Consider the following 10,522-nt stretch of genomic DNA (forward strand, 5'->3'; position numbering starts at 1 on the left):
AAATTCCAATAATCCCATGAGGTAAGTAGTAGTATCCATGTGCTATTGAGAAAAAAAAACACAAAGAATGTTGAGTAATTTGCCCAATGTCACAAGGCCATTAAAAGCTGAGGCCAGCCCTGGCCGGGTGGCTCAGTTGACTGGAGCATCATCCCATACACCAAAAGGTTGAGTGTTCAATTCCCAGTAAGGAATTGCAGATTCAATCTCCGATCAGGTCACATACAGGGGGCAATCAATTGATGTCTCTCTCTTATCAATCAATGTTTCTCTCTTTCTCTCTCTCTCTCTTCCTCCCTCTAAAATCAATAAAACCATATCCTCAGATGAGGATTTTAAAACAAAAGAAGAATGAGGCCAGGATTTCTAGAAGAGGTCTGTCTGACCTATCAATGCCTAAGCTTTTATCTACTTTTACCAACTATCTTTTGACCATCAAAAACAGAGTTTCACATTGATTCTAATGTTAAGAGGTTTTTTATTCATAATCAAGTTATTTTAAAATACATGGTAATTAATAACTGGATTCTTTAATTTGGCAAAATTTGCATTGAAATACATGGTTTTTTTTTTAATGTAATGCCATACCAATTTATCTCTAAGTAAAACCAAAGTAAAAATTTCAAAATAAAAGTGATAAATAGCAAGAACCTACAACCAAGAGTACTCTACCCAGCCAAGCTGACATTCAGAATTGAAGGGCAGCTAAAGAGCTTCACAGATAAGAAAAAGCTAAAGGAGTTCATCAATACCAAACCAGTATTACATGAAATGCTGAAAGGTATTCTCTAAGAGGAAGAAAAAGAAAAAGGTAAAGATAAAAATTATGAACAACAAATACATATCTATCAACAAGTGAATCTAAAAACCAAGTGAATTAAAAATATGATGTACAGAATAAACTGGTGAATATAATAGAATCAGGGGCATAGAAAGGGAGTGGACTGACAACTCTCAGGTGTAAAAGGGGTGTGGGAAGAGACTGGACAAAAATTGTACACCTATGGATGAGGACAATGCGGGGGGAGGTAAGGGAAGAGGGTGGGATGGGAACCAGGTGGAGGGGAGCTATGGGGGGGAAAAAGAGGAACAACTGTAATAATCTGAACAATAAAGATTTATTAAATTAAAAAAATAAATAAATAAAAACTATTTCCTAACCTTTCTTATCACTTAGGTTTTATATTTACAGAAGTTTGCTGTACAGAGACTATATAAAAGCAATAAGAGTTCATATTAACACTGACTGAGGAAAAAATATGTTGCATTGAAGTACTTTAAAACCTACCACCTTGTGCAGATGTGTCCGATTGAGAAGTTTTCCCTTGATTCTCCTTCTTCACATTCATTGAATCTAAAAAGAAAATAGTAAGCAATACCAGAATACTATAGCAATAGTCTGAAAGAGCACTTAGAAAAACTATAAACTAAAACTATTTTCTAATAGGAGCCAGTTTTAATTTTATAATTAATATTCTCATATTTTTGCACAGGACTTCATTTTCTAACATGCTGTGTTCCTTATAATGTGCTCATTTATTTTAATTTTATGTCTCACTCAAATGTAAGCTCCAAAAGGGCATGGATTTATTTAATTTTGTCTGTTTTGTTCACTGCTATAGTCTCAGTGCCTAGAATAGGATTATAACACCCTCAAGGATTTGTTAAATAAATGAATAAATAAGCCAAAACAAGTTGAGCTGCTCCTTACAATATTCAAATTAACATGCCCTAGAAATAAAGTGGATATTTTTGACAGTTTAAAACATAACAAGAAAGCTAGAATGTAATATAATTCAATAGACTAGGCAGAGTTTTATGCCAAACTGAGGAGCTCAAACAGTGCTGGAACTTATAACTACCCAAATCTAAGATATTATATTATTTTGTCCACATATATTACAATATATGTCTTAAAGATACATAATTTTAAAATTCAATCATTATATTATTATTATGCTGAAAATTTAAGCATAATTCCTTAATATCAAATAAGCAGTCAGTGTTCATATTTCCCCAATTGTCTTAATTATTTTAAATGTGTCTGTTTGAATCAGGACATGAATAAAGTCCATACATAGCAATGGTTGATATGTCTCTTAAGTCTATTGATCTGTAGGCTCTTTTATTTATATCCCCATCCCCCTAGCAATTTTTTTGCTGATGATACCAGTTTAAAGTTTTCCAATCTGGATTTTGATGAACACTTCCTCATGGTGCTGAGTTCTTCTGGTCCTTATCTTTTTTTTTCTAAATTGGTATTGGTATTTTGATCAAGAGCTTAAACAGATTCAGATTTGGCTTTGCAGGGGTGGGGCGGGGGTAGACAGAAGATGACTTCATATGTGATGTGTGTACTTCTCACAGGAGGGTCATAATTAATATCTAGTTCTTTCTCTCTTGTGATATGACTAGCCATGGATGGCTATTGCCTATATCTGTGGTCAGCAAACTGCAGCTCGCGAGCCACATGCGGCTCTTTGGCCCCTTGAGTGTGGCTCTTCCACAAAATACCACAGCCTGGACGAGTCTATTTTGAAGAAGTGGCGTTAAAAGAAGTTTAAGTTAAAAAATTTGGCTCTCAAAAGAAATTTCAATCGTTGTACTGTTGATATTTGGCTCTGTTGACTAATGAGTTTGCCGACCACTGGCCTAGATCCATTAGTTCATTAGTGGTTGCAAAATGGAGGTATTCTAATTTTATCATCCTGTCTTTATTAACCAGAAAAATTCTGTAGAGAGAAACCTCCCTTCTTCAACCATTCAGTAACCCTGAGGTACAGATCATATAAAAGTCGCAATCAACATTTTATTTTGTTTACTTTCTAGTTTTCAAAATGAGTTGGATCCCTAGCATTCTCCACAAATGACCAATAAGTTTTCTTTTTTATTATCATTATGAACTCATGTATTTAACCATACTTGAAGTGCTTCCATCTATTGCTGTTTTACCCTTGAACTGTCAAGTGACAAGCTTCTTAAAGAATGATCTATAAGTCATGTCAGGTGTACCATTTAAAATAACAGATCTACTTTTTGGTTATAACTGAGTAACTCTTCAAGATATGTAAACACTTGAGGGAAGTAGATGGAATGCTTTGTATTTAAATAATTTGGCTAGTAAAAAGAAAGTACATATTTATATTTACTAAATAGTTCTCCTTAAGATTTTCTATTAGGAAAGAAAGTAAAACTAAAGGCATGATTCCTGCTCTAGAGAAGCTAAAATGTAGTTACAGAGACTACACTAAACTAATGCACTTGATAAAATTGTGAACAGCAGAGAATAACGTTCAGTACTCAGCCAGAGACAAAGTCATGGGAAGTCTTGAAGTAAAAACAGAATTTAGCATAGCAAAGGTGTGAAGTACGTATTATGGGGGCGAGAAGCACAACTCAAAACAGAGTGCAAATGAGTGTGGCATATTGACAGTACAGTGAGCAGCCTTCTCATTAGAGTAAGTCAGGATGAAGTATTTTTTAATCACTCATATTAGAGTTAGAAGATTTAGATTCTGATTTTGGCATTGTCACAGATTGTTGTATGACCTGTTCACTTAACCTCCCTCAGTGTCAGTTTTCTTATTTATAAAATTCGGAAGGGATGACAAGATTATTGTTAATAGCTCTTCAGTTCTAAAATTCCAATTCTAAGCACCTAATATCTCGCTTTACTTTTATTTTTAAAAGGATTTTACAAATGTTCAGTCTACCAGAAGATACTCATTCCAAAATAAATAACAAACAAATATTATCATTTTTAGGTAAGTAAATTTTACCTCCACAGGCTGTTCGCCCCATGGTATCCCTTTCTGGTGTTCTTTCCTACAAGGAGAAAAATCAATTAATGCCTCCTTTTTAGCATACTTCTGAAGGGTCATATTAGAAACTGGTTATAGAGTTAGTAGCTGCTAAAGGCAGGGGAAGAGGGACTGGGTTGTGATTGGTAACAGGTATGGCTATGGGTAAGGGATTTCTTTTTTGAGGTGATGGAATGTTTTAGAATTGGATAGTGGTGATGGATGCACTGAACTGTGTACTTTAAAAGGGTGGATTTTATGGTTAAATCATTTTTAAAAGCAGATGGTAAATTGGTAGAGTTGAGATTCAAACTGAGGCCTACCCCAAAAACCCATTTATGCATATTTTATGGAGAGGTGAAACAATCATGACTGTGTTGGTGAAACTTGTAAGAACTGCAAAAGTCTAACAAGATAATTACTTGTTAGAAGGCATGTGTATTTTGAAGCCATTAATTAATTAATCCAAACTTTTCCTGAATGTCAATATGACATTTACTCTACAACAAAGACAAATAAAATACTGTCCTTGCTCTCCAACAAACAGGTCCACCTAGTCAGAAATAAGCATATGAACAAAACACATGATTTTATTTACAGACTCTGGGCATAATCACATTTATCAAGGGTTTATGCACACAAGAATAAAAAAGGCAAGGCCTCTGTCCTCTGGGAGTTCCCCTGCAGGGCTTCCCAGGCTGTTTCTACCCGACATTTCTACCCAACAGCGGATATCAAAGCAAGTTTTATATAATACAAGCTGTTTACCTGTTCACCTCTCATCACAGGTTGTAAAGTAATTGAGAACACAGGCCACACATTACTCTCCCTTGTAGCTCTCCCAAAGCCAGCACAAAGCATTGCACTTAAAAGCACTCAAATGTTCACTGATAGTAACTAATAGTGACTAAAGTTCAATATAAGTGCATATATAGGTCTGAATAGAATTATATGAGTAAAAGATTTAATTATGGAGAGAAACATAGGACATGTGCTAGCTTGTGAATAAGGCTTACCTGGGATGGTAAAGATGGTGGTATATATACTAACTGGGAGGGGAAGGGGGTAAGAGAGATGGTATCTTATAAATATCTCCTGTGTGATATAATCCTATATGTATAAAATTATGTGTAAGTTTGCATAATGTAATACAAAACTATTTTGGTGATCCTTCTTATTTTGCACCACAGGTGGTGAGATTTTAGGTGACCTTTATTTTCTTCTTTATATTTTTATGTATTATTTGAACTCTTTATAATGGTATATATTAAATAATCAAAGTTATTTTCAAGGGGGGAGGGAGTGCCCTGATAGTTTAATAATCCCTGAATGTTTTTATATTATTAAGAAGCTCTATATATGCAATGCTGGTCTATTACACTTAACAAATTATACATATTATTAAAGAAAAAATTATACTGTGATAATTACTGGTGGCTATATCAATTACATATAAATATTATTTCAAGTGCTTAAAGCCATTACAAGTTAATTCATCTCTCTAAGTCTTGGTTTTCCCATATTTAAATGAAAACTAATACCATCTAAACTTCATAGTATAGTCATGAAAATTAAAGCAAGATAGTATATAGGTAAAGCACCTAGCATAGAATTGTGAATAAGTGGAAACTCAAAGATTGTTTTCTATCATACCCCATCTTCCCTAATTAAAACTCCCTGGGAAGAGTGAGTTTCAGCATTAGCCCTTAACATTATGTTGTAAAATGAAACTATATTCCTACTTTGATTCCTGACCATTACTTAATTACTTTTTTAAAGTATAGACCAAAAAGATGTTTAAAGAAATAAATGCTTCAAATATATGGTAATGGAAGTAAACTAGATTTGGGGTGGTGAGCACACCATTGAGTATATAGACACTGTACTATAATGTTGTACACTTGAAATTTATGTAATATTATTAACCAACGTTACCCCAATACATTTAGATGAATGGATTTTTTAAAAAGTGGTACATTTACACATGGAATACTATACAGCTGTAAAAAAGAAGGCCCTCTTACCTTTTGAGACAAGATAGATGGATCTGGAATGATTATCTAAGCAAAAAAGCTAGTCAGAGAAAGACAAATTCACATGATCTCACTTATATGTGGAATCTAGTGAACACAATAAAATAGGACCAGAGGCATGAAAACATGGAATAGACTGATGAATCTCAGAGCGAAGGGGGGGGGGGGGCAGGAAGAGATTAACCAAAGAATTTATATGTATGTATATGCATTGTCCATGGACACAGATAATAGGATAGTGAAGGCCTTGGGATGGGGTGGGAAGTAGGAGGTGGGGGGCAAGAGGTAAAAAGCTGGGAGGCATCTCTAATCTCTTAACAAAGATTTTAAAAAGAAACAGAAATGCTAAGTTTAATTAACTCTTAAATTAAGCAGTAATAAATAAATATATATACACATATGTGTATATATATATATATATATACATATATATATACACACACATATGTATGTTTATAATGCCCAGACATGTAATTACCAAAGAAAGCAACCACCATCTACTAACCAGCATTACCAGAAAATTGATGTATTCTAACAAAAACTAAAAGAAACTTGTTATCACCCTATGTTGTATGACTTTGAAGTATAATTATTCATGAATATCTTAATTCCTTTAGGGTTGGTGAGCACTGAAAATGGATTTTGACCCTTTGTGAACCAAAGAAGCCTTCGTGGACCCCTAGTAACTAGTATGGGTTTTTTTCTTCTTTTTTACACATTCATCACCCCCCAAAAGTCAGAATACAGTTAAGTAAAATGGGGGGAATCTTCTGTAATCCCACCATCTAACAATAATACCTGCTGTTAATCATCTGGTATATATCCTTTCAATTTTTAAAAATCACATATGTAAATCCATATATAATACACATTTAAACCACTTTTTTTGTTGTTAATTCTCACCTAAGGATATTTGGATTATTTTTTTTTCCCATTGATTTTTGGTTTTCTGAGTGTGTGTTTTTTAGACAGAGTGGGAGAGAAACATCGATTGGTTGCCTCCCTCTCACTCCCCAACCAGGACCAGGGATGGAACTTGCAACCCAGGCAGATGCCCCAAACGAGTAATCAAACCCTCAACCCCTCCTCCCTTTGGTGTGAGAGCCGACACTCTAACCACTTAGGAACACCAGCCAGGGACAACCACTGAAATGTAAATTTCCCATATTTCGTATGTCATAATCTTCAAATGAAATTCTGCCTATATTATAAATTCATAAAGCCAACATTTTTAGCTAAAGTAAGAATTGGAAAAAAATAAATGCCTTTTTAAAAGTTCGTGCAAAGTGAAGCCCCAGAGAAAACTGTAGAAAAAGCTTAACTTTGTTCTCAACATACTTTGAACTGTTTCAGCACTTTAAGACTCAAATAAAACCCCCAGAATAGTGTTCAATGTTACATGGCAGAGAAATTTTGGTGAGAAAAAAATTAAAAGCTTTGTTTTGTTTTTACCACCATAAAGGGAAGTTGCTGCACTAAAGGCATATGAGGAGCAACTTCATTGCATTAAAAAAAAAGCACTCAACCAAAACCGGTTTGGCTCAGTGGATAGAGCGTCGGTCTGCGGACTGAAAGGTCCCAGGTTCGATTCCGGTCAAGGGCATGTACATTGGTTGCGGGCACATCCCCAGTGGGGGTGTGCAGGAGGCAGCTGATCGATGTATCTCTCTCATCGATGTTTCTAACTCTCTATCCCTCTCCCTTTCTCTCTGTAAAAAATCAATAAAATATATTTTTTTTAAAAAAAAGCACTCATATATAAATACTGATAAGCCCCCCAAAAGGCATTGGGTTAGCACTCTTTTATAATGCCTGACATTTAAATTTCCTTTACCAAAAGAGCATTTACACTAAATCTAGCAGGCTTTGACCAAACATAGATAACCTGGAATCTTTTACAAAACCATTTGTTTTGCTTATTGTATCTTATCATAGATTTAAGAGCTAAAAATGCTTTATCCATGGGTTATGCACATATGTATATAAATTCTTTGGTTAATATCTTCCCGCTTCCCCTCTCCCCTTGCCTCTGAGATTCCTCAGTCAACAGAGAGGTGAAGGCCTGGGGGATCAGGAGTGAGTGAAGGGGGTTGATGGAGGGGGGAGAGAAGGAGACAGCTGAAATATTTTCAACAACAAAGGTAAAATTTTTTAATGGTTTGAAAAGTCATGCATTGTTTTAAACCATTTTCTCAATACAATTAAACAATGTAAACAGTAAATTAATAGTGGAACTATTGAACCTAAAATTCCTAGTTGCACCTATCTGATTCTAGAGAAAATTCTAGCTTTTTTAAGAAGGACCGTTTTAAAGAACTATTTAGCAAGTTGGTGAGTCTATAATTCTACGATTACAGAATCCTTTCATTATTTGCTTGTTAGAGGTTTTTGTTTTTCCTTCCCTTTTTTTGTTTTGAAAATACGGTAATATACCTTGAGTCTCTAATTAGAGACTACTACCTGAGGAGTCAATAAGGATGACAAGAACAGGAACTAAAACAAGTTTGACAAGCAAGAAATTTCCCAGGGCCCTTTACATTTCTGATGTTATAAAATAGATGGAATTACAGCATCTCAACGTGAGAGCATAAAAATAAACTAAACGCAGATGTTGAGCTGGAAAAAAAAATGTGTTCCCATACTAACAGCAAGGTTTGCTGCTATATTTCTCAGACAGAAGTCCCATAGGTGGGAATATGTCCAAACTTACACATTAAATGATTAGACTTATTCACAGAGCCTCCCATTTCGCAGATATTAAAATCCACATATTTGAAAAAGTAAAGTGACCTTAAATTGAGATAATATCAATTTTTATTGGTGTATAAAAGACTCTCAACTATATTATATATTTACCAGACTAATCATTTCCTAATGATCACCAGGGTTTTGGTAATAAATATGATGACACCCATAATACAAAGAGTTACTGTGATACCTCGCTTTCTGCCCTCTGGCCTCTCTACCTTCCCTCTTCTCCTAGATCTGCTTCCAAAACTTCAATTACTTCCCAGACATCAACACCCATTTCGGTGTCAATCCCCTTGACACTTCAGGAGCCCTCTGTGATAGGTCACCCCTCATTCCTGACACCTCTCCTCTTTGAGCCTCAGGCATTTGTTATTCCCTGGTTGTCCTACCTCTATTACCCCTCTGTATCTACATCCTCCTTCTGTCCTAGCCATTGATCTTCCCTAGTCACTCAGTCTGTTCCTCTAGCTTCTGGAAATTTGAGTCTAGAATCTCATTCTAGTCCATGGCTCATATAACACTACTATGTGGATGACTCATATCAGCATTTCTAGTCCCCATCTCTCTCCAAAGTTTCTAGTCTAGCCAATTGAACATCAGTTTGAATATCTCACAACCACCTTAAACACTACATATTTGAAAAAATCAAACTCATTTGCCCTCCAAAATGTGCTCCTTTTTCTCTGCTTCCTATTTTAATAGGCACTATGAATTCCCAATCTTTCTGAATTAAAAAAATCTTTTGTCCAATATCTTATCAGTTACCTAAGTGATGTTCATAAATGTTTGCTAGCAGTTAAAGAAAATGTTGGAATAAGCTATGGAAATTACAGTACACACTGATAACTCACTAGACACTATTAATGAAATAGCACAAGTAGATTTTTTTCTTTTTTAAGTCTATCTCATTATATAGACACTGCTTTCAAACTTGAATTATAAAAAAGTTCTTTATGATCCAGTCAATATGAAAAAGGATGATAGAGAAATCTGAGTTAACTGCATAAAATAACACCTTTAAGTTTTTAATTTTGACTGGAAAATAGTTTATTTTGGTTTGAAACTTTGGTTTCAAGAGCACTGCACATTTATACCTAAATGCAAAAACACTTACTGATTTAATTCAAATGCATTATAGCTATATATTTTCCTTTTACAAAGAGAAGCTGGCTCTTTTAACTAAAATTTGCTTCTGGTAATGGTGGTTATCCTAATAAAGGATAGAAAAGTATATATCTCCATTATACAGCCACATATAATTTGTTAAATTGGACATGATTCACCACTTTAAGATTTCACATGTATCTACTTAATCCATTCAAGTAAATAATCAAATTTCCCATTTTCTGCCCAGCTGGTGTGGCTCAGTGGTTGAGCGTTGACCTATGAACTAGGAGGTCATACTTTGACTCCCACTCAGGGCACATGCTGGGATTGCAGGTTCGATCCCAATTCTCTCTCCCTCTCCCTTCCTCTCTGAATTGAATAAAAATATATTATAAAATTCCCATTTTCTGATATATGTATAAACATAATCAGAAAACAACTAAACTTTAATTTTGTGATTGTCTTTAAAAATAAATTTTCATCCCTGAGTAGTGTATAATCAATATTAAGAATGAACATTTTTGGTAGTATTTATCATATCAAGCCTTCTGGAGAAACTAAGGTTTCTAGAGGAGAAATTTTAATTATGCTTTACTAAAATCGGCTGCAACAAATTAGAAATTAATCTTTTTCTGTGTCAAACAAGCCCAAGGGGGAAAAAACTATTTTGAAGAATTTTTAATTTATCTAACAACTGTAGCCTACAAGTTAAGATAATTAATACCTACAATTTTAAAATAATTTATGTGAAAGCTATTCATTTAGTTAAGAAGTATGTTATATCAGAAAACAGATCAATTAAAGATATGTTAAGGGTTACCAAAATCCATG

The 10,522-nt window shown here is 34.4% G+C and overlaps 1 protein-coding gene across 1 annotated transcript in view; it reads right to left on the reverse strand.

Moving 5' to 3' along the window:
• The window catches only part of SCML2 (Scm polycomb group protein like 2), a 56,145-nt gene extending 52,344 nt beyond the window's left edge, over positions 1 to 3,801 (reverse strand). Inside the window, exons 1-2 of the mRNA XM_028129672.2 lie at positions 3,780 to 3,801; positions 1,289 to 1,354 (exon numbers count right to left, since the gene is read on the reverse strand). Of these exons, the coding sequence (XP_027985473.1) occupies positions 1,289 to 1,354; positions 3,780 to 3,801 (88 nt within the window). The remainder of the gene's footprint in view (positions 1 to 1,288; positions 1,355 to 3,779) is intronic.
• Between the last annotated feature and the right edge of the window lie 6,721 nt (positions 3,802 to 10,522).

This window comes from Eptesicus fuscus, chromosome 1 (genome assembly GCF_027574615.1).
Source record: "Eptesicus fuscus isolate TK198812 chromosome 1, DD_ASM_mEF_20220401, whole genome shotgun sequence".
In the NCBI taxonomy this organism is placed as follows: Eukaryota; Metazoa; Chordata; class Mammalia; order Chiroptera; family Vespertilionidae; genus Eptesicus; species Eptesicus fuscus.